This window comes from Lepidochelys olivacea, assembly GCF_965140295.1.
Source record: "Lepidochelys olivacea isolate rLepOli2 genome assembly, chromosome: 10".
NCBI classification, from domain to species: Eukaryota; Metazoa; Chordata; order Testudines; family Cheloniidae; genus Lepidochelys; species Lepidochelys olivacea.
Genome location: NC_140420.1, coordinates 83,546,677 through 83,571,847, shown reverse-complemented (window position 1 = coordinate 83,571,847; position 25,171 = coordinate 83,546,677). Strand labels below are relative to the sequence as shown.

The 25,171-nt window shown below is 39.9% G+C and overlaps 1 protein-coding gene across 2 annotated transcripts in view; it reads left to right on the top strand.

Moving 5' to 3' along the window:
• Positions 1-9,197, top strand: part of CTDSPL2 (CTD small phosphatase like 2) — a 71,472-nt gene extending 62,275 nt beyond the window's left edge. For both annotated transcript variants that reach the window (XM_084641367.1, XM_084641368.1), the window contains exons 11-13: positions 2,760-2,886; positions 7,067-7,162; positions 7,661-9,197. In XM_084641367.1, the coding sequence (XP_084497493.1) occupies positions 2,760-2,886; positions 7,067-7,162; positions 7,661-7,726 (289 nt within the window). In that variant the 3' untranslated portion in view covers positions 7,727-9,197. The remainder of the gene's footprint in view (positions 1-2,759; positions 2,887-7,066; positions 7,163-7,660) is intronic.
• Positions 9,198-25,171: the final 15,974 nt, after the last annotated feature.

The following is a 25,171-nucleotide window of genomic DNA, read 5'->3' as shown; positions in this document are numbered from 1 at the left end:
AATCCTCAGGGATCCATCCGAAATGTGATATCCTTATTAAAGGGAATAAATAATTTCCGCCTTCTCTGATTAGGGAATGCAAGATACTATGCCCAAGAGCTCATTTGTAAACTTCTCATTTGCATCATGTTAGCTCAGAAAACAGTGTGAAATCCCAGCCCCATTGAAGTATATGGAAAAACTCCCATTGACTTCAGTGAGATCAGGATTTCTCCTGTTGTTTTTAAAGTATGGGACACCAATCATAATTTACTTTAAGGCTTTAAAGATATATTATCAACTTGTTTTAATTCAAATATTTTATACTTTCTAAAACTTCAGTATTCTACTAGCATTTCACCTAATTGATATTTTTATGTAAATACTAAGCACTCTGGGGTAGGGACTGTCTTTTTATTACCTGTATGTACAGCACAGCAGAGCCCTTGTCGATGATTGGGACACTTACATGCTATAGTCATACAAATAATAATAAAGTTTTACAGTGTATAGATTCTGCACCCAAGCTAAAGCTATATTTAGGCCTGGCAGAATTTGATGTTTATTTTTTTCATAATTTTGAGAGATATCTGTTTATTTTTAGGCATTTTTTTCTTTAATTTTTGTTGATTTAAGTTTTCGTGGTTGCAGGAGATTATGGGAAAGTCAGATAATAGGGTTCTCAGACAGTAATTTAATGATCGCTATTAAGATTCAAAAAGTTAAAGCTTTATAACTGTTAAAACACTAACTGTCAACATCCCATGTCAAAATATATAAAATAAATACCCTCAAATCAAGCTCTAATAAGTTCTCAAGCAGCATTTTTCTTACTTTGCCTATCTACATTTTTTGATTATTAACAATATAAATTTTTGTTGTCAGTTTGTGTGTGTGAAATCAACATTTACAGACATTTACTAATCCTGCCAACCCTAGCCATATGCTAGCCTAGCTCTAGGAATTATGTTCGGGAAGTTGTATGGCCAGTGTTGTACAGAAAGTCAGACTAAGTGATAACAATGGGCCATTCTGGCCTTGGAATCTATGAGCTTATATTTAAGGACTATAAATACAGAAGTACTTTTTATCTATTTATGGAATCTAAACTGTGTGAGTTTCAGTTAAATAGATCTTCAGTATTGGTGTGTGGAATCTGGACATATTTCTTGTACCTTTTTAAAAGGCATTTATTCACAGATTCACTACTGTTATATTCATCATGCCAGTGTCCTCCTTAACATGCAGTAATAATATTCTTTTTGGACTCTTTTTAGGAAACCTAAACAAATGTTTTTAGATGCATTTTATCTCATTTAGTCAGCATTATAAATTTGTTTTTGATGAAAGTCTTTAAATAGAATCAAATATGAATAACATAAAAAGTAATTGTAAGTATTAAAGGAATCTATCCCATCAATGTGTGGGAGGTTACATCGCTATCTCATTCTTAATGGGAGTAACCTATGTAATACTTCACAAGTCTCTGAAAAAGTCTTTTACAGCTCTAATTTTTATGACTCAGAATGCAATTTTAAACTTATTGGGACAGGATAGATATAATGGAATGGGCTGGTGCATCTGAACTAAATTCTAAGAATTTGCACTGGATCGACACTTGTGATTCATATGCCACTGAAAAGCTGACATCAAGGCTTGATTAGTTTTGACTTTAGCCTAAAGGTAAACTTCTCAGGCACTCCACACTTATGACTCAGAATTTACATATCAAATTGTTTGTCACTGAGCCATCAGCTTATTTTCTTCCATAGTAACAGTGGGAGCTCCACCCCTTTGTGAAATTAAACATTTCAGATACAGCTTTTTTTTAAAATTTTCGTTTAATCAGGTTTCCTAAGTTGTTGAACAGCCTTAGAGAGATTGTCATAATAAGAAAATTTAAAGCTTAGAAAGATGCACTTAGATTGTAATATGATTTTAATGTAACCTATATTTGAAAGTCAGTTTATTCTATAGTTGATAAGGTGATGAAGCTTCAGTTGTATTTTTAATCTACTTTAAACAACCTGACTCCTTGAGCACTATCCGAACATTTCTAATTATTATACAGCCTCTCTCTGTTGAATTAAATGGGAGCAGGGCAATTGGGGGGGAAAAAAGCAGTTGATGGAATGTTTTGGCCTTGAGGCTTTTCTTAAGTTGTTGTAACTGAAATAGGTTAATTGCCAACACAAGTAACTTTCAACAGAAAACATTCCTTCTAATATTGTCTATTCTGGCATGTACAGGGATCGGGAGGCTCTATTCTCTACTGGTTAGAGCAAAGGACTGGAAGCCAGGGTTCCACTGAGGGGCTAACCCCTGACATACTATGTGACCTTGGGAAGTCACTTGATCTCCTTGTATGCCTCTGTCAGCTCATCTGGAAAACTGGTTAAAAAGCAGGACCTCACTGACAGCCAGATGCTGCATCTTAACTGTCATGGGCAAATGAATTACAAAAGAAAGTACAGAATTTTATTAATCCCTCTCTTTGGTTTTAAACATTATATGTTTAGAGAAACACACAAGTTCCATGTTAAGGCATGGCAATACTTGAATATAAGGTCTACCTATTTGCTAAGAATTTTGATGATGAAAGAATAGCCCAAAAGAGAGCCTGTTTATAAAAGGGCAGGTTCTTAAGAAGAGCTAAGCACATCAAGAAAGAAAAGTTAAGATTTTAACTTCCATAACAGTTGGCAGCATTTAATTTTCCTTTTCTCTGTGCAACATATTTTTTAAGTTACTAAATTAATTAATTTTCCTTTAACCCATAGGCATCGACTTTTCCGTGAGCATTGTGTTTGTGTACAAGGAAATTATATAAAAGATTTAAATATCCTTGGTAGAGATCTTTCAAAAACGATCATAATTGATAATTCACCACAAGCCTTTGCCTATCAGGTAAGCATTTTTGTGATAGTCACACTTTTTAGAATTTGTAAAAACCTTCTCTGAAAATGAAAACAAAAACTTTTAATTTAACTAGGTAAATTCAGAAAATGGTAGGTGTAAAAAAAAAAAAAGTACCTCACTCATTTGTAATAAATTCACCTCAAAATATGTAGGGTACTTTTTTAATAGGAACATTTTCGCATTTTAGGTGTTCCTTGAGCATTTCAAAAATAGTTTAATTTTAAAAAATAAAATAATGTAAGTGAAAAGAATTTCTGTGTGGCAAACGTTCTTCAGAATACTTCACCATACTCACAACATTTCCTTTGTATTTTGATTATTTTTAATTCTTTAACACTTTTACTCAATCAATTACCTCTTCTAGAAATTCAGAAAATTCCAGTCTGTTAGGACTACTCTGACTTGGGCCGTGTTCACAAAATACACCCTTTCAGAACTAGCAGAAGAATTATGAGAAAATAAATTGCTGGTTGAGGTGAAGTGTATACAACTATCAGACTCCTGTATACTAGAGGTGTTCAAGATACATTCCATGATCCAGATTTAGTCCAAATATATGCGCGCTCGCGCTCTCTCTCTCTCTCTCTCAGATCCAGTCTCCATAATTGTATAGACATGAGGGAAATGGAGAGATTAATCTCCAGAGTCCCTCTACATTAGAGAACAGAACTAGGGTTGAAAACAGCGGTCTGCCACAGGGGGGTCTCAACCGTTTTCAGTACCTGTTCAAAAGCTAGTGATACAGTTTTGTTGTCTATAAATTCTGCACTGGCTCAGGGAAATCCACGGCTCCCAACTGGCGTCAGCACGATTCAATCTCATATTGTAAGCTGGGCTTCTGAACCAAGATCACGATCCAGAACACACTGAAGTTAATTGAAGGAAAGGACTTTTTCTGATGTCAATGAGTACAATACAGGTCCTGATTTTGCTCCCGAGGCGTTTCCTGGATTTGGTGGGCAACGAAGATCATGTTGGTTGTCCCACGGGATAGTCTAAAACCGCACTGAGATTCCAGCAATATTTCCTCAGCAAGGGGAAATAATCGGTTTAAGACGATACGGGCAGAATTTTCCCTGCTGTAGATAACAAGGCAATGCCTCCATAGTTTCCACACTTTGACTTATCTCCTTTCTTAATGATTGTAACAATGTTAGCGTTTCTTAAGTTGTCTGGAATCTTCTTCTTATACCAGATATGAAGAAAAAGTTTGTGGAGCTTCCTTACCAGTTCTTCACCTCCAAACTTGTAGACTTCAGCTGGTATGCCATCAGGCCCTGCTGCCTTGTTGTTCTTAGTTTGCATAATGTCTCGCGTTACTTCTTCGAGGGTGAGGGGGTTCAGCAAGAGATTCTTTTTCATGTTGTTGAGGTATAGATTCGATACTGGCATCAGGGACAGTTGACTCACTGTTCAGGAGAAACTCAAAATGCTCCTTCCATCTGGCTTTGCTGTCCTTACAATACGTTGACCCATCTTGGGCTTGGAGTGGTGTGGATCCATGGGAGCATGAACTGTAAATGGCCCTTACTGCCTGAAAAAAAACAAAACTACTCATGTCCTGTTTATCAGCATAAAGCTCCATCTCCTTGGCCTTTCTCGACACCACTTATTTCTGATGTCATGGATTTTCCTTTGGGCTTGAGCCTTGAGTTGCTTGTATGACGTTTTTTTCTGCTGGTGTGATGTCATTTTGCCACATGCGATGAGCTTTACTTTTCTGGTTGAGCAGGCCCTGAAGCTATAGGGCTGTAGGGTTAGGTGCCACCACCTTATGTGCAGGTTCCAGTCATTCATGTCATGGAGTCAGCATAGAGGAGCATGATCTGTGATTAAGGAGAAGGGGCTGCCCAGCAGGTAATATCGAGGGAGTCCACAGCCCACTGAATCACTAATGCCTTCTTTTCAGTAACTGAGTGAGCCTTTTCTTGATGGAATAGCTTCCTGCTCAGATATAGGATCAGGTGTTTTCCCCCCTCCAAGTTATGCAAGAGCACGGTGCCAAGGTCAACATCCGAGGTGCCTGCATGTAGTATGAATGAATGGGAAAAGTTGGGGCTGATGGGTTTCAGCCGCGGGGCCCTGCGGCCCCCCGAAAGGGTTTGAGACCTCCAGCTGAGAACTGCTGCCCTAGCGGACTGATGGTTTTATTCGTAAACAGCTGGAAAATGGTTGCAACTCCCTGGAGTTCTGAATGCCTGAAGGGGTTGAGAAAGAAGTTTTCTCTTGCGAGGATGGGAATAAAGGGATCTGTCAGAAATCCTTCATCAGTTTATTAGTGCTCAGGTACTTCACTGGTCCCAGCCACTCTAATAAATTGTCTACCCATAATATCAGATAGGCATTGAATTTTGAGATGGAGTTACCTTTCCTGAAATTGATGCAAAATCGAATCGTCTGGTTTGGGAACCACAACTATGGGGTTCTTCCATTCGCTTTTTGACTCCCTGATTATCCCAACCTCCTTGATCATGACTTCTCAGACTGTGTCCCACCACCTCCATAGTAAGGGCTTGGGGTTCTTCCTGACACATTAGCCCAAGGTGGTTTCTAGGTAGTGTTGGATTAACTGTGTTCTCCCTGGGCAGAAGTAAAATACAGTAGCAAAGTCACTGGTCAATTGGAAGAGTTGCCTCCTCTTTACAGCGGTAAGTGCCTAATCTGCAAGAGTTGGTGTCGGGTTTTGGCCACTGGGTGTTTGGAGTCCTAGTTCAGGCTCCGTAGGGAAGGGAGTGAACAGCAGGTTTTCCTTGTGTCTTCTAAGGTTTAAGAAGATTCACATGATAAATTTTGGTTTCCTTCCTTCTGCCTGTCATTTTTATCTCATCATCCACTGGCCCTTCCTGTTTAATAAATTCAAATGGACCCTGCCACTGGGCATTAACTTTGACTCGGCCAAAGGAAGCAGTAAAAAGACCTGGTCACCCGGGTAAAAGACCCATAGTCATGCCCCTCCATTATAATTTTGCACCTGCACTTATTCAACCTTTCTTAAATGTCCTCTGGTGAATACCCCTACGTCCCCGAGTCATTCCCTTCATTGTATGATGTGCTGAATCACACTTAAAGCACCTACGTCTTGTTCCTCCCAGCCCTCTCAGAGCAAGTCCAAAATTCCCTGTGGCTGGTGGTCATAAAATAACTTGAAGGGAGAGAACCCCGTAAAGGCCTGCAGGACCTCCCTTACGGTAAAAAGGAACGGTTAGACTAGCCAGTCCTAGTGCTTGGGGTCATAACTAACAAAGCTTTTCAAAATCCCCTGTGGAGTTTTATTAAATTGCTCCAGTAGGCTTATTAGCGCTCTGGTGGTATGCTGGTTGTGGGTGGCACACAGAGGTTTTCAGGGACTTGCGCTTCAGAAAGGCACGTACCTTGTGCATCATCTGGGAGGTGAAATTAGTTCCTTTATCTGTTAGTGTTTCTTGGGGAAATCCCATGCATGAGGAGCTTCAAGAGCTCAGGGGTTATAGCCGTAGTTTTCACTGAGCGAAGGGGAACAGCCTCTGGGTACCTGGTTGCTTAGTCAACAGTTACTAATATGTACTGGTGTTTGGATGCCGTTATTTCCAGGGGCCTCTCTGCCTTTTGCATGGTAATATCCTTATAAATTGTCCGTTAACGGTCAACATGGGCAGTGGGTTTCCTCAGAAATACTCAAACGGTCTAAAACGGTGAAATTAAAAATGTATTTACTCTGTATGTCAGAATTAATGCTGTTAGGTTTTGAAGGAATTTTATATGTTCTCAACAATTAGCAAAATACAAATTTTGTCAGTTTTATATGTCATTAATTTCAGTGAGCAGCTGTTAAACTCAACTTCACTTGTGTATGTAAACTGGGGTCAGCATTGGTTTTACAAAAGTCTGCAGTATCTGCCTGTATTTGAACACTTTCTGAACATTTCTATGTATTTCAGTCCAGCAGAGGTTTTAGTGCTATTTAGGTCAGCATTGATGTAGAGTATCACTAGTGTTCCTTTTTAACAGTTTTGTGCAAAGGAGGGAAATTTTTTACAAGTGGATTTTAAAACAACTTCTAGAACAAAAAATATGCATTGTTAAGTTCTGTTGGCACAAAATATATTTTACATAAAATGCACTATGTCATCAGTGGTCTTTTCTGGAGATATTCAGCATAAAAATTAACATATCTGTGATTTTATTTTAGCTTTCAAATGGAATTCCTATAGAGAGCTGGTTCATGGATAAAAATGACAATGAACTGCTAAAATTAATTCCTTTTCTGGAGAAACTTGTAGAGCTGGTGAGTAATGTATTCATCTTTTTTCATATACACTCTAGGTAAAATTTCAAAATTGTCTAAGTGATTTAGGAGCCTACATCACTTGGAAACTTCTGAAAATGTTTTACTTAGGAACTTTCCAAAACTGTCTTGTCTGGACAATAATCCAAAATATGTATAGGGAGTACTTATTTTATTAGTAAAAAGCAGAATGTATTGGATTGAGTACATGGCTAGAAGATTAGTTCCAGCTCTGACACTACCTGTGGGACCTTCAGTTAAGTGATTTGGCTACCTGCACATCTGTTTCCTCACTTGTAAAACTGAGATTCTACTTATCTCACTGGGTTTTTGTGAATGTTAATTAGTTAATGTTGTAAAGCTCTTTGAAAATATAAATCACTGTAAATGGTGTTGTATTATTATGTATACTAACATAATTTAAAAACATAACTCTTAAAATCTGACATGTAGATACTTCTATTATTTTAAAAACTGTAATTTTATTTTTTTCTGCAGAATGAAGATGTCCGACCTCACATCAGAGACAGATTTCGCTTGCATGACTTGCTACCCCCAGATTAAAAAACAAGCCTTTTATCAAATTACTGAAGGGGGAGAAAATGCAGGACCCTTTTGGACTAAAACAAAAACATTGCCATTACTGTTGAAATTTTGCATTTTTGTACCCCGTCTTGCTTTTCTTATCTTTGGTGCCCAACAGTAATCAAGGGTTACAGAAAGAGACTTTCTATATCTCAGATTGAATACATACAGTACAATACAGTAGGTAGGCGAGAACAGAAAAGTCTTTAGAACTAGTGCAACTCCAATGAAATTTTTTTATGTACAGGACATCTGCAGTTTATAAAGAATTCTGTTTCTGCCACCAGCAGTTTGACCTGTAGAAACACAGGATTTTATGATATAACAGAGATTGAAAATGGACTCTTATTTTCTCTCTGTTCGGTGCTCTAAGTGGGTTTGTAGCCACTTTTCTGTTACTTTAAGATTCTCATTTCAACAGGAATGGCCAGTAAAAGTTGTTTTATTTTTCCTGTTAAGGTTTATAACCTTTTTACATTTTTGACCTGTATTAGCTTAGAATTTCATTATGCATTCCTTTTAGTTGAGGCGCTTCATAGTTTTTCTGGAAATAGCCAAATTTTATTAGTTTTTTATTATACAATTGAATGGCCGTTTTCCTGCTTTGTCTGCCTGCATACTGTATATTTGTTTAAAAATATTCTCTAGTTTTAGTCCATGTAAGTTTCATTTAGAAATACCTGCATTTATATTTTGTTTCTGTAATATTCTACTGTAGTTGAAATCTTTTCAAAAATCAAGAGACTGGCTAGATAAGAATATAAGAATTACTAATATTCAGAATATTTAAACCATTGTGATGGCATGTACTCTGGACAGACAATATCTTGCAGTGGCACGCTCAATTGATGGACAAGGAATACCTCAGATTATACTGTGCATACAAATCTTTAAGGAGAATTATTTGGTCACCTGTTGGGTTTGATGCAAATCAATTACTGCTGCCTTCGGATTCCCCCAAGAATGAAGTATTCTGCACAGTGGCTCAGTATTTTAAGATGTTTTGCATGGGCTGGTGGTACCTCCTGTTATGCTGTTTGTTTCAATCAGTTTTAAACTTTGTGTAACAGTGAAGGTACCTAATAGTAACTATGCATAATCCTGTGATACAGTACACTCCCATGCCACCAATGCAGTTAATATGCTATCATAGTGGTTTTCTATGCTATATGGAAATAGTCTTCAAGCCCTGGTTCTCTAATGCAGCTACCACAAGAGGTTGATATTTTTATAATGGTGTGTACTCTCCTTTTCAGGAGGCTTTTTATGGAAGGTATAATTTGTAAAAGTTAGGATGCTTTGCCTCTCGACTGCATTAACATGCCACAGGCTTGGACTGTTTTTGTGTAAAGGATGTCACAGAACGGCACTTTTTCTAAAGAGAAGTTTGATATTTTGTATGCTTGTTAAGAAAGTACAGTATTGGAAATTAAAGGTGGACAACTGATAATTGAGAAGTATGTCAATTAATTTTTTATGTATATTACCTGTTTACTTGTACAATTTTATTGTACAAATTACATGCAGCTTCATTTTCAAATGAGTCCTTAAAATAAGGAAAATCTTTTTAGGAAAACATTTAATTTTGTATTTTTGATTTTAAAAGGCATGAGTTATGTCAACTTTTTCCAGTGTATTAATGAAGATTTTAACTTTTCATCAGGTTGAGTGTTTTCTTACTATATTATCTGTTGTGTATGTAGCTAGCACATTGTGTCAATGAACTGTTAAAAAAAATTAGCATGTAGAGCAAGCCTGTTTTGTGGAAAATCCGTATTCATTAAAAAAAAAGTCATCATGGCAGATTTTCTGCAAAAAAAAGTGAAAAGCATTTGCAATTCAGAATACTGTTTTTTTTTTTTTAATTTTTTTTGTATTTAAAGAAAGGTATTTTGCTTGCAGGAAAGAAATACTACAGATTCATTTTAATGAGAATCTTTTAAATGTATTTATCTTTAGGGCATCTGGGCATCTTTACGCTGTTTGTCTTATGTCTTTATTGAAATAAAATGTACATAACATTACCTTTATATATGCTTTTGCGCAGACGTGTGAACCCCAGAACTACCCCCACCCCTGCTGCTTTTATGCTAATATAATGGATACCCTTACTGATTTGAAAATGGTTGGTTTGTGTTTGAGTTGCTGCAAGATTCTCCCACAATTTTTAAATTATTATTATTTTTTAATCTCCCTCTCAAACGCAAATCTAAGACTTTTTAAAGTTAATTTAACAATGAACTCCTCTTCAGAATGGAACTTCTTCCAAATTACCATAAATAATATGCTATACCTTATTAGGATTTTTTTTATTCATTGCTAAATAAATCTAGCATAATGGAACTACCTTGAATAAGTTAATCATGGACATTCTCTGTGACTCAATAAAATGGTACAAGGTTTCCACCGATTAGAATCATTTTCCTAAGCATTTGCGTTCTAATTTACGCCATTTTGAGTAAAACTGTTAAAAAATTGGTCTTTTTGGTTAAGCCAAAGTACACATTTCATTTTATACATGTATCTGTGTCATGATTTCAGATCACTGAGGAAAATTAGAATGTGAGATATTGCAATCTGGTTTCTAGGAAATGTAGGGATAATTGGTGATTTGGTGCTACCTAGATGCACAACAAAAATAATCTGTATAGACTGCTCCATAAAAATATTAAATACTTGAATGTTAACATGCTGCTAATCTGATTTTTATAATTATAATCCTGCTTTGCTGAGAGAATGTCTTTTTTAAAAAAAATTAAGCTTATAAAAATGTCAAACACTTCTGATCTACATTATCTTTCCATCTTGTGTTCTTAGATGTAATCAGATTTTTTCCCCTGTTTTTCATTTTATTGGATTCTATGATGGGGTGGAATGACAAGAATTAAATACTACTCTGATCTTAGAATATCATACACAGCTAATTACAACCCATAATTATTGCTGATAACTGGGTGGGTTTTGGGTGTACAAGGTATTCAGGCTTTGGCCCTTTTTGAGTTACCTCACTAGTATGCAATTAATCTTGTAACTGTATCACTTTGATTTTCTTGTTTTTAGAGAATTTATCAGAAGCATAGCATAACATCCTCTTTCTACAGTAAATTCTTGGTGATTTTATTTGCCGTCTTTCACTACAGCCTGCTGTTTGTATAGTACTTTTACGTGTTCTGCACATGTTCCAGTCTAGCTTTGATCATTTTTACTTGACTTTAGCAAAGCTTTTGACACGGTCTTCCACAGTATTCTTGTCAGCAAGTTAAAGAAGTATGGGCTGGATGAATGCACTATAAGGTGGGTAGAAAGTTGTCTAGATTGTCGGGCTCAACGGGTAGTGATCAATGGCTCCATGTCTAGTTGGCAGCCGGTGTCAAGTGGAGTGCCCCAGGGGTCGGTCCTGGGGTCGGTTTTGTTCAATATCTTCATAAATGATCTGGAGGATGGTGTGGATTGCACTCTCAGCAAATTTGCGGATGATACTAAACTAGGGGGAGTGGTAGATACGCTGGAGGGCAGGGATAGGATACAGAGGGACCTAGACAAATTGGAGGATTGGGCCAAAAGAAATCTGATGACGTTCAATAAGGATAAGTGCAGGGTCCTGCACTTAGGACGGAAGAACCCAATGCACAGCTACAGACTAGGGACCGAATGGCTAGGCAGCAGTTCTGCGGAAAAGGACCTAGGGGTGACAGTGGACGAGAAGCTGGATATGAGTCAGCAGTGTGCCCTTGTTGCCAAGAAGGCCATTGGCATTTTGGGATGTATAAGTAGGGGCATAGCGAGCAGATCGAGGGACGTGATCGTTCCCCTCTATTCGACATTGGTGAGGCCTCATTTGGAGTACTGTGTCCAGTTTTGGGCCCCAGACGACAAGAAGGATGTGGATAAATTGGAGAGAGTCCAGCAAAGGGCAATAAAAATGATTAGGGGTCTGGAACACATGACTTATGAGGAGAGGCTGAGGGAACTGGGATTGTTTAGTCTGCAGAAGAGAAGAATGAGGGGGAATTTGATAGCTGCTTTCAACTACCTGAGAGGTGGTTCCAGAGAGGATGGTTCTAGGCTATTCTCAGTGGTAGAAGAGGACAGGACAAGGAGTAATGGTCTCAAGTTGCAGTGGGGGAGGTTTAGGTTGGATATTAGGAAAAACTTTTTCACTAAGAGGGTGGTGAAACACTGGAATGTGTTACCTAGGGAGGTGGTAGAATCTCCTTCCTTAGAAGTTTTTAAGGTCAGGCTTGACAAAGCCCTGGCTGGGATGATTTAATTGGGGATTGGTCCTGCTTTGAGCAGGGGGTTGGACTAGATGACCTCCTGAGGTCCCTTCCAACACTGATAGTCTATGATTCTGTGATACTTCTGACAGCAGAACTATGCTCGGGTGAAAGATTATTACAGTGTCTTAGGATTTTGCAACATGCAATATATGTGGAAGCTTTTTTTTTTTAAATTTAACTGTTTATGTAGAAGGGTAACTGTCTCGATTTTATTGTTTTGTTTGTTCACATTCAATTATTTCACCTTCCATTTACATAGTAAAATATCTTTCATTATTACTCAGAAACTTTTAAAAGTCTGAATTTTTTGAGGCCTGATCAAATATTGATCAAAGGCATCCTTCTGTTGGCAGTTCTTTGTCAACCAAGTGTAAACTAAGGACACTGTGTCAACTTCCCTAAGACCCCGATTCAAGCATTTAAACACTTGATAAAAGTTAATTATGTGTTTAAGTGCTTTATTGAATCACGCTTTCATTCACAGAGCTTGTTTTGGATATTTGACAAACATTGTACAAGAAAGTAAACAGTCATGTGTGCATCCATTTTCCTTTGCTTTCTCTTCTGGCCCTAGCTTCCTTGGAGTGTTCGAATTGCTCATCACATTCCTTTATTATTCTTTGTCTAAACATCTAGCTCCATTCTGTTATCATATTACAATTGATTCTAAGTATTACAGGTCATTTGGCATTTTAACTTCAAATTCCTAAGTCATCATCTGATGCTACTTGATCAGAATTGACAAGAATATGTTTTCTTTATTTCTGACATTGAAACCGACAGATAAGAATTCATTTCACTTTCCCATCACCTTGTGGGTTCTGGAGGGCAAATGGGAGTAGTATAAACTTATTGTTGTCACTAAAGTCAGCAGCTATGAGCCAGAATTAATGAGCCATTGTCATTTTAGCATAATTTTTCTAATTCCTTTAAGTTTTTAAGAGCTAAAGTGGCCCCAATTTGGGGCAGCACACAATCTATTTTGCACCACTCCATTGGTGCAAAGCACTCCTAAATCCAGTGGATCCAATCAATAGAGAGTCTTCCCTTCACAGGATTCTTGGGTTGCAGAGCCATAGTGAGTCCCTGTGGTCAAGTTATGGGGTGTGGCTATAACCTCCATCTGCCCTGGTGATCTGTGACTAAGGTACTATCCTTCCCCTATGATTGGGGACGACTAGCACAGAATGGAATTGGGGGAATGGAATAGGTGACTTTGCACGCTCCTTCCATCCCACAGCACCGCCAAGTACTCCTTGATGGCAGCTGTGTGGCTCAACTGGTAAACCCTATTATAGAAGCCTTTGTTAAACTAATAAACTTCAAAATTATTGAAATATAAAATTCTAGATTTAGATAAAAGATGCTTAACAGGATAACACTACCCATAGCATGTATGTAGATATTAAACCTGCTACCAATTAAAAAACAAAAAGTGACCAAGTCTGACTACTTGTCTTCCTGTACAAATTCAGACTGACAAGTTGCGTTTCTACATTCGCAGCAGGTGCAGAGAGAAACCAATCTCAATGCTTTTTTTTTTATTCCATTGATAGTGAGACTTCAAAAGCTGCAGCATTTTTCTAGTGTGGAAATTATGTATATATACGTGGCAGGGGAAAGCATGCCATCCAACTAGTCAATAATCGTTCCGGTTATATAAAAGCAAATAACCCCTTCAAGATTTTTTTAAACTACTTAAAGACTGACACAGAGGTAGATTAATGCAAGAGCTTTGGATCTAGGCCCTGGTCAAAAAGGACCCAGATGGAGCAATGAGGTAGGGCAGTGGTTCTCAACCAGGGGTACCACATATCCCTGCGGGTACACCGAGGTCTTCCAAGGGATACATCAACTCATCTAGATCTTTGCCTCATTTTACAGCAGGTTACATAAAAGCCACTAGTGAAGTCAGTACAGACTAAAATTTCATACAATGATTTGTTTCTACTGCTCGATATACTATACACTGAAATGTAAGTACTGTATTTATATTCCAATTGATCTATTTTATAATTCTATGGTAAAAATGAGAAAGTCTGCACTTTTTCAGTTAGAGAGTGCTGTGATGCTTTTGTATTTTTATGTCTGATTTTGGAAGCAAATAGTTTTTAAGTGAGGTGAAACTTGGGGGTACGCAGGACAAATCAGCCTCCTGAAAGGGGTACAGTAGTCTGGAAAGGTCGAGAGCCACAGAGGTAGGGTACTAGACAGCCATGCACAGCTGATTGATGTTGGCCAGCTGCCTTGTGAGGTAGACTAAACTTCCTCTTTTGGGAGAAAGACAACTATTTGTCTGGGGGAGGGAGAGGTGCCTCAAAGTTGTTTTCCCCCCTTTTTTTTAGGAGGGGTGGGGAAGTGATTTTAATGGATTAGCATCCCTTTACCATTAATCTATCCCTGACGATACAAGTGTGTATAGGATTGTAAGTGTTAATGGTGTTTTCCAGGCTAGAAGAAAGATGAGGGCTTACAATCTACGTAAATATGTAAGGAAAAGTATTTCTTCTGAAGTCATTCACCTGAGGTTAGGTTTCAATAGTACAGCCTTTCTAGGAGAAACTAAAGGGATGCACTCAAGGATTGCTTAGTCTAACCATGTGTCACTCTAGATTTACACCATTGTTCCTGATACTGAATATTTAAAAAAAACAAAAACTTTAAATGAACCAGTGTGTATCTGATAGGAAGTAGCATACCTGTACCATTTTGTGTACTATAAATTAAATATCTCATTATGCTGTTGATATTTTTCAGCACAGGCTGCAATCTTTTTCTCTCTTCTTGTGTGGGGAGCAGGCAAGGACAGATGGATGAAGGTGAAGATTTATTCACTTGGTCCACTGTTGAGGCACATAAAATTTTAGCTTGGTAACCCTGGATGGTAACATGAAACAATTTGTTTTGTTCTGATTGATCCTTGTGTCAATTCAGGTACTGAATAGTGCTGAATCCCGAGTAGGTATTTTTATAGAGAACGGATCTACCAATTTGTGCTGCTTCTGACAAAACTGCTAATACTAAGAATCACAAGATTTGTATTAAATATTTGTTTTAGCTACTGTATTGGGATTTTTAGCCTATGTTAATTCTTTCATCTGGCATTTATCAGCAAATGCCCTTCTTGCCTACACTCCCTGCAGAAACAGTTTTCTTCAGAATATGAATTTTATGTAACTTTTAGGCTCTAAAATTGGAGGAAAAATAAACTTGTTCTTTTTTTAAAGTCAGTAATGGAGATCAAACAAGAAAAAAAAACAAATACATGTACTTTATCTGATAAAATTGTTATAGCTGGTTCATTTTGATTAGTCTTGATTTGATTCTGATGTTATATATTGTACACGGTCCAATGCATATCTTTTGTATAACTATCATAGGGCTTTAGGTGAGCAATTCTGACCTATATTATCTTCTAAGCAGGAACCTTTAGATATGGAAAGCATTTATATTAAATGAGAGTGTGTGGCCTAGGAGATAGGAGGGAATTGAAGTCCGAGACTCATAATTCTGCCACTGATGCAGCAGGTGATGTTTGGCAGATTATTTTGTTTATCTGTACTGTAGCTTGCCCTTCTGTAAAATGGGAATAATACTTGGATGTTTTAAAGCAATATGAGGTCCTGGGTGAAATGTGCTATAGAAGTGCATAGTATTTTTATAATTAACAATGCCCTCTTCTCCCCCACCCCATATTTCATGGTGGTCTCATAAAGATGACTCCTACCGTGGAGCTTATGAAAATGTGTTTGAACTTGATGGTTTTAACATTTAGTTGTGTCTGTGCTTCTATTACTTCTGCTCCTATGCCAGGTAAATGGGCAACGGAAGAGGAAACCATATATTTTGAAGTCTTTTTTTCTCCAACTGATTAAAATAGATCTTCAGAGCATCTTCCAGTTGTTAAAAGCCAGACTGATATTTTGTCTTCAGAGGAAGAAGAAATTTCCCATCTCTCACTTCAAGCGAAGCCACAGAGAAAGAGCTAGTGAAAGAGCACGTTCATCGTCTTTCCAGGAAGTCAAAAAGCCAGTATCCTTTTAAAAAGCATAGCAAGGAAAATTAATTCAAACATGATGTTTTCCAAAAGCTCACACATCTATATTCAAAGAGATTCAACCACTTTGTATAACTACAGAAAATATTTAAATGCTAATAATGTATTCAGTGCTATACAAGATGTAGTTTCACAGTCGAGGAGCGCACACTTTACAAGACAGATACAGATAAAAAGATACATTCATGTAGGAAAATGAAAGGTTATACTACTAGGAACAAACAATGTTAGTCACACTCATAGGTTGTAGGACTGTGTCCTGTAAATGTGACTTACATTCTTTGTTCTTAGATATATAACTTGTGATTCCTGAAAAAGGATGTGGGGTGACAGTGAATAAACAGAGGTTTTTTACCTTGTGCAGTAACTGAAGTTCTGCGAGATGTGTTCCCCTATAGGTGCTCCACTCTTGATTGGAGATTTTCATTAGCAGTGTCCGTTTGGCCCACGCAAGTGCTGTTGGTATCCTCATGCCCTGCACCGAGGCTATGTCAGACTGCACAGGCAAACCACCCCCTCAGTTCCTTCTCCACCACTGAGTCTCAGAAGAAACTACGAAGCAGAGGGGAAGGAGGGTGGGTAGTTGAGCACTCATAGGGGGATACATCTTGAAGAACTACAGTTACTGCACAGGGTGAGTAACTTCTCTTTCATCTTTGAGTAGGGTCCCTATGGGTGCTCCATTCTTGGTGACTCCCAAGGAGTATTCCCAGAAGGAGGGGAAGGGGCCTTCAGAATGGAGTCCATCACAGAGGCGAGAACTGCATTGCCAAATGTAGTGTCAGATCTGGAGGCATCAACCAGGATATTGTGTCTAGAGAGAAGGCATGCACCGAAAACCATGTGGAGGCTCTGCAGATCTCTGAAATAGAAAAATTTTTAAGGAGAGCCATAGAGGTAGATTGTGATCTGTCAAGTGCGCCGGTAGAGGTGGAATGTCGATACTATAGTAGCATACTACAATACACTTGGAAATCCATTTAGAGAGTCTCTGGGTAGAAATGGCAGACCTGTCTGCAACCAAAACAAAGAGTCTAGTGGATTTACGAAATGGTTTAGTTCTATCCAGACAGAAGGATAAACGCCCTCGTGACATCTAGAATTGGAAGTATATGATTTTGGAAGGTTGGAAGTATGTGGTTTGGGAAAGAAAACTGGTAGGTATATGATCTGATTCAGATGAAATTCAGAAGTTAGTTTAGGTAGAAACCTGATTCTTGTAGAATATTGTGACGTGCGGGAGGAGGTCCGCCATTAAGGCCCCAATCTCTCTGACTCTGCAGTCTGAGGTAACAGTCACTAGGAAGGCTGTTTTACTAGACAAATCCAATAAGGAGCAGGTGAACGTCAGTTCAACAGGGTTTTTGGAGGCTTTTGAGAAACAAGTTCAGGTCCTAGGCAGGGATAGGAACCTTTATCTATAGGAAGACATTCCCCAGGCCTTTTATAAATCCTGCAGTTGTGAGGTTAGCAAACAGAGAGAACCCCTCAATAGTAGTATGAAAGGCTGTTAGGGCCACCAGGTGAACCTGGAGGGAATTATGAGACATGCTGATTTCTTAAGATGTAGCAGGTGCTTGAGGATGAGCGAAGTGGGGCAGATTCAGGAGCAGCATTGTGGAGTTCACATCAGTGGCCAAATCATGTCTCCTTTTGAAGGTAAGACGTTCTGGTGGAAACTTTTCTACTATTTAATAGTATGTGTTATATCTCACAGAGCAGGATGACTCTAGCCCTGTGAACCTGTAAAGGAAAGACGCCTTCAGGCAAAGAATGCCCAAGTTGGGATGCATCAGAGGACCAGAGTCCTGGGAGAGGAAATTAGCAGCTGGGAGATTTATCGGATAGAGAGCAAGATGAAACAGGTAAGGGAACCATGCTTGCTTTTACCATATCAGGGCTATCAGAATGAGTCAGGCCTTGTCCTGTTTGATCTTATTGCCTTGAGGATGAGAGGCACTGGAGGGAAGGTATAAACAGCCCCTTCATCCATGGCAGGAGGGAAGGCCTCCTCCAGCGAATTGTGATCTAACCCACCCCACTGGACAAAATAGGTGGCATTTTTTGTTTGTAGTTGTGGCAAAAAGGTCTACTTGTGGAAACTCCCAAGCCCAAAAGAGTCCAACCAGAACCTGGGATCTAACTCACATTTGTAGTCTTGGAAGAAGCACCTGCTGAGCATGTCAGCTGTGACATTCTGTATGCTGGGCAGCTGTGTTGCTAAGATTCTTATGTGATACTTCATGGACCAATTCCACTCATTTTATTGCCTTTGCCCAGAAGGAAGGTGATCTTGCCTTTTCTTGCCGCTTGATATAAAACATGCAAGCCATGTTGTCTGTCATGACTTTGATGGATCTGTGTCTGATGAGAGGAAGGGAATGAAGACAGGAATTTCTGACTGACAATTGCAGACCAATTTCTAAAAGCAACACTTTACACTTCTATAACACTCAAAGATCTCCACGTACTTCACAAATATTAGTCTCTCAACAGCACTGCAAGGTAGATATTATTCCCATTTTTCAGATGCGGAAACTGAAGGATAGAGAAATGAAATTACTTGCTCAAGGTAGCATATCATTTTTGGCTAGCCAGAAACAGAAAGAATTGTCTCTGTACTACTTCTGTGTTTTAACCACACATGTAGAGCATGCATTCTCTACAGGAATATAACAACTTCTGATTCTATGTCAGATAAAAGAAAAGGAAAAGCACACTAGGAACTGGAAAGATGCCAAAACATGGTAAATTGAGATACTCTTCCCTAACCTATGTAAGAATTTAAGTTCCCTTTCCTCTCTCCTCATAAAATCTGATTTCTTCAAGAAGAGGATTTTCTACAATCAAAATAGTGATCCCTTGGCAGCAAATCCAATGAGGCCCAGTTTGGTTAATGTTTGTTTTTAATCCCCTTCTCTCTCCTGTCTCCTACAAAGACAGATATGTAAGTGAGAAATACATAATAGTTTATCTCCCTTGATGTTTGACTGTTCTATATATGACCCAGCAGATAGGTAAGATCTGTGCTTAAACTTGTGTAAAAATTGCAGCAGCGTGTGCAGTGGGAGGAGGAGATAGGATGTGAGCCAGTTTGGCTGAAGCTAAGGACTGCATGCACATAGCCTGATATTCCCCTCAGGACTGCAAGAACACAGCCAAGCCTAAATCTGGCATGGACCAGACAAGAACAGTAGCAGCACCATGGGGGATGCAGAAGACCATATGAGGCTACGCTTCCCTCCCAATCCCCCTGGAACCAGAACATGTCCCATTGGGGCACCAGGACCCATATGGCCTCACCAGTGTCCCAGCCATGGGAACTCGGTGAAATAAAAAAAAATGACAAGGGTGAAGCCAGCTTGAAGGCAGAGACTCAACTGGCAGGAGAAGAGACCTTCCAACACCGATTGTCATCTTGTTAACTTTCTACAGTTTTTATTCTGACCATTCCTTCCATCAGTTGGCTGCTGGAGCAAACCTTTCCCTTGCATGCCCATATCTCACATTCTCTCAGAAATTCTACTGCCCTCCATCCTCCTCTCCTCCCTTCTCTCAACATCCTTGCTCCTTTCCTTTGTCTTTTCTTGTAGCTAATCCTCTCCTAACACAACCCCACACAATAGTTTTAAAAGAAAAACCTAAACAACACAAGCAGTAACAAAAATAGTGGAACTAACTTGGTGTTTGCAAATCATCACATTGTTCACTTTGTTTGAATGTTGTTTCCCCTCCTCCCCACACTTTGTCTTGTCTGTTAAGCATGTAAACTCTTTGGGGTATGGACTGTCACCAACTCTGTTTGTACAGGGTCCAGCACAGTGGGGATCCCAGTCTCAGTTGGGATCTCCAGGCATTACCTAATACAAACAATAACTGAATGCTAGTAAAGGAACTCCTACCCACACGTATTTTTATAGGACAGAACCTTACATGAGGATAGCATGCATGTGGATGGTGAATAAAACAAACAGTAAATCGTTCAAACCCTGCAGATTGTTTCTCTGTCTTTGACCAAGATGTTATCTTGACCCCATTCTAGACCCATACAAATCTGTTTAAATGAATGCTTTACAGTGTAAACTCTTCTATTCTATACCTATCACAGTGTTTCTAATCAGTGTCTTCCTCTAGCCCCTTTCTCGTCATCGAGTGTATGCCTGTGATAAATGAAAGGGGGTGTGTGTGTGAGTGTGTGGTGGTGGTGGTGGGGTAGCTCCCTTTTATGGACAACCAGCCAGTTAGCTATAAAATCCCTCTTAGTAGTTGTTTTTTACTTGCTTTACCTGTAAAGGGTTAAAAAAATGTCCCTGCATAGGTAAAAGGAAGGCAATGGACACCTGACCAAACGAGCTAGAAGTTTTTAAAATTGGGAAAAAACTTCCCCTTTGTCTGTTTGTCTGTCTGTTGTTCTCAGGGAGAAGCAGAGACAGGGCTGGAACTATGCTGTAAGAAGCTTGGGGCCAGGTATGAAAAATCATCTGACTCATACCTAGAAACTACTCACTTGAAACTCCCAGATACGTAAGGAGATCAGGAAATGTCCAGGAAGACGCAATTAGGTTTATCTCTGTTTGTTTCTTTATGGTTTGTGGACTCCTCTGTGCTAACCGAAAATGCTTTTGTTTTGCTTGTAACCTTTAAGCTGGACCTCAAGAGGGTTATTCTTGATGCTTAATTCTTGTAAGTGGGTTTTTAAATCTAGCAATAGCCTGAATTTTCAAATGTATTTTCTTTCTTTTTGTTTTTAATAAAATTTACCTTTTTTAAGAACAGGATTGGATTTTGTGTCCTAAGAGGTTTGTGTACATGTTGTTTAATTAGCTGGTGGCAACAGCTGAGTTCCTTTGCTTTCTTTCTCAGCCCTTCCCCGGAGTGGGGGGAAAAGGGTTTAAGGTTACCCCATCATAGGAAGGAATTCCCAAGTGCACCTTCCTGGGTTCCAAAAAGGGGGGTTTTGCACTTGGGTGGTGGCAGCATCTACCCATCCAAGGTCAGAGAAAAGCTGTAATCTTGGGAGTTTAATACAAGCCTGGAGTGGCCAGTATTAATTTTTAGAATCCTTGTGGGCCACCACTTTCTGCATTCAAACTGCCAGAGTAGGGAATCAGCCTTGACAATGCCTAAACTACAGTTGCCAGTGGGACAAAGTCAGGCCGGATGGCTGCAAGAGGGTCCTGGAAGGCCAATATCTTAGCCGCAGAATGTTAAGGGCCCTGTTTCTGACAAGCTGAGAAGGGGTTACCTCAGGTCACTTAGGGACACCTGAATCCAATTAAGGGCTGCCTGAGGCCTTTAAAAACCCCTCTGAGGGAGAGCAAGGGGAAGAGAGAGACAAGCTAATGCCAGGCTAGTGGCATCAGGGAAACCAGCTCTTCCAGGTTGAGAGGCTGTGTTCTTTCCCATAGGGGAATGGCCAAACTCAAGGGCCTGCGAGGGGAAGCACTGACACCCCAAGGCAAGCACCAGGATGACACCCTGCCTCAGTGAGAAAGCAGGGAAAGGAATCCCCTTTTTGGTTCTGGGTTTACAAGACGCTCTTTCCTTTTTCCTTTGGGTAAGGATCACCCCTTAGGCTGACCCTGGGGCCTACCCTGAAAACACAGCCAAAAGAGCACAGAAGAGGGAAGGCACACTGCCCAGAGTGGGGCTAATTTACCCCAGGCCCACCATTGCCAGAGAGGGAAGTGCTAACTCTGGCGAGACAAAGGAGGTGCCTTGCCACACCAGAAAGCAAGGAAAGGTGTACTTCCTTTCTTCCCTCCAACACAGTAGCTTCAAGCAGCATTGTCCCTTGGCACTTCATGTTGCTGTCTGCAATGGAAAGCCTTTGGCATTCTGCAGTTACCACCGCAGAGGTAGTCAGTAGGGATGGCTAATTTTTATTGAGTTGAACCTTAAATTATATGCTATGTTTATAAAAGTTGGATTTGTTTTTAAAGAATGGCATAAATTGTTCTTTCTGGGCTAGCTTTGGCCTCTTTTTACTCTGCACATGAAAAGTACATACACCGGACCCTCGCTAGAACACAGGATTTGGGATCCATGCGCGGTACCGTGTTAATGCGGGGACCGCGTTAAAATGAATTGCAATTAAAGTGATTAAATTTGGGATCCATGGCCGCAACTGCGTTATATGCGAATTCGCACTATATAGATGCATGTTCTAGCGAGGGTCTGGTGTATATGGTGATCACAGTGCCTCAGCCAAAAGTATTCTGCTAAAGACTCTCAAATGACAAATCAAGCAGTATAAACTACCAACTGCAATTACACACTCCTGTATAAGCTGATTTCCAGATGCCTCTGGTAGGGTGACCAGATGTCCTGATTTTATAGGGACAGTCCCAATATTTGAGGCTTTTTCTTATACAGAAGCCTATTACCTCCCCACCCCCTGTCCTGATTTTTCACAAGTGCTGTCTGGTCATCCTACTCCGGACACTACTTCTAGGAGGACTTGAGGGGAAAAAATGGTTAATTTCTTGCTAGTTTCAAAGGATGATCCTCATGCTGGGTGGTTTACTTCAAATTTATATCTAGTTTAAAAATTTGTCCAATTTAGTATCAAAAGCATGTCTCACAGCACACTTGAAATTAGAGCTCAACCAGTCAGAGCTTACAAACAGCACTTCAGTGCTTCTAAGAAGACATATATGAGCCACTCACCTTTAGAAAGTAAAAGATGTCACTGTCAAGACAAAAATTGCATTAAAAATTCATTACCTGTCAATAATACTTTAGATTATTAAATCATATTTTAGATTTAAAGATCCCCTTGCATCCTGAAGGATCTCAGTGTGCTTTAAAAATAATCAAATGCAACATATTACATAAAATACAACCAATTCTAGACTGAAATGTAACAATTGTTTAACTACATGCATCAATGCTGCAAACAGTCTAAGGCAGGAAGTGAAGAATATGAAATCCAATTTAAACTCATAGAATTTCAGAAGAAAGATGTAAATGCTCAGTTTGCAAGACAAGGGGGTTAACCCTCATGTCTTGGCTGAATTCAAAGTGCCATGAGATCTTTAGAGAGACAAGGTGGGTGAGGGAGTAGCTTTTATTGGACCAACTTCTGTTGGTGAAAGAGACAAGCTTTCGGCATGCATCCGATGAAGTGAGCTGTAGCTCATGAAAGCTCATGCTCAAATAAATTTGTTAGTTTCTAAGGTGCCACAAGTCCTCCTTTTCTTTTTGCAGATACAGACTAACAGGGCTGCTACTCTGAAACCTGACATCTGTGCGAGCAGCTCAAAAGCTTCTCTCCTTCACCAACAGAAGTTGGTGCAATAAAAGATATTACCTCACCCATCCTGTCTTTCTAATATCCTGGGACCAACCCAGCTGCAACACTGCAAAGGAGATCTTCAAGCACTAGTCAAGACCTTCCTGCAAATGACAGTACCCACAGAAGCACAGTAGGTGGCATTCTTCCCACTGAGTCAGTACTGAATTCGTGCTCTCAGAAGGTTCCCTTTACTAAAGCACCAACTCCACTCACCACAGCACCTGTGGGTTTCTTGCGTCTCTCCCATCCTAGTACTCACTCAGACACTGCTCAGCCCTGATGAGTTGTTTTAGAATTGACTGCATCACAGCACAGGATGGTAAGTCTAAAAGAACTGTAGCAGTCTTAATTTATTTTCATCATTCATGTTGTTTATTGTTTGCATTTTCCTCTGCTTGAATAGTGTATAAATATGTTTAATAAAGGAAAGCATTTTCAAAACACTGTGGATTGCATTTAAATGTTTCTTTTTTAGAAAAAGAGAGAGAAATCTGGTGTAAGTGGGTGCAACTCCTAGACAAGTTGATAGACGTTGCAGCTGTTTCCAATAGGGATAAAAGAAAAGGAGGACTTGTGGCACCTTAGAGACTAACCAATTTATTTGAGCATAAGCTTTCATGAGCTACAGCTCACTTGGCTGTAGCTCACGAAAGCTCATGCTCAAATAAATTGGTTAGTCTCTAAGGTGCCACAAGTCCTCCTTTTCTTTTCGCGGATACAGACTAACACAGCTGCTACTCTGAAACCAATAGGGATGAATTTCTCCAGTATGTATTTTAATATGTTAACTTATCTACTCTTTTAATGGCTTTAAGATTTTTTTCATAATTTGCTCAAGCTTTTAGACCCCTGAGATGGGGTCTAAATTAGCTGTTACCACTCAAGAAAGAGATCTTAGAGTCAGTGTGGATCATTCTCTGAAAACATCCACTCCATGTGCAGCGGCAGGCAAAAAAGCAAACAGAATGTTGGGAATCATTAAGAAAGGGATCGATAATAAGACAGAAAATATCATATTGCTTCTATATAAATCCATGGTACGCCCACAGCTTGAATACTGCGTGCAGATGTGGTCGGCCCATCTCAAAAAAGATATATTGGAATTGGAAAAGGTTCAGAAAAAGGCAACAAAAATAATTAGGGGTGCAGAACAGCTTCCCTAGGAGGAGAGTTTAATAAAACACGGACTTTTCACCTTGGAAAAGAGACGACAAAGGGGGGATATGATTGAGGTCTATAAAATCCGGACCGGGGTGGAGAAAGTAAATAAGGACGTATTATTTACTCCTCCTCATAGCACAAGAACTAAGGGGGGGGGGTCACCACATGAAATTAAGGGGCAGCAGGTTTAAAACAAACCCAAGGAAGTATTTCTTCACACAGCGCACAGTCAACCTGTGGAACTCCTTGCCAGTGGATGTTGTGACGGCCAAGACTATGACAGGGTTCAAAAAAGAACGAGATCCGTTCAGGGAGGACAGGTCCGTCAGGGGCGGGTAGCCAGGATGGGCAGGGAGGGGGTCCCCAGCCTCTGTTTGCCAGCAGCTGGGAATGGGCGACGGGGGAGGGACCACGGGGTGACCCCCGGGTCTCACTGCCTCTGGGGCACTTGGCCGTGGTCCCGGGGCTCGCTGGACCCTCGGCCCGGCCCCCCCTCAACGCCCGGCCGCTCTGAGGGGACCCCCCTCAACGCCCGGCCGCGCGAGCCCCGGCCAGAGGCGGCGGGGCCGCGCCTCGCTCTCCCGCGCGCCCTCGCGATCCGCCCCCAGGCGGGACTTGCCGGCCCCGTG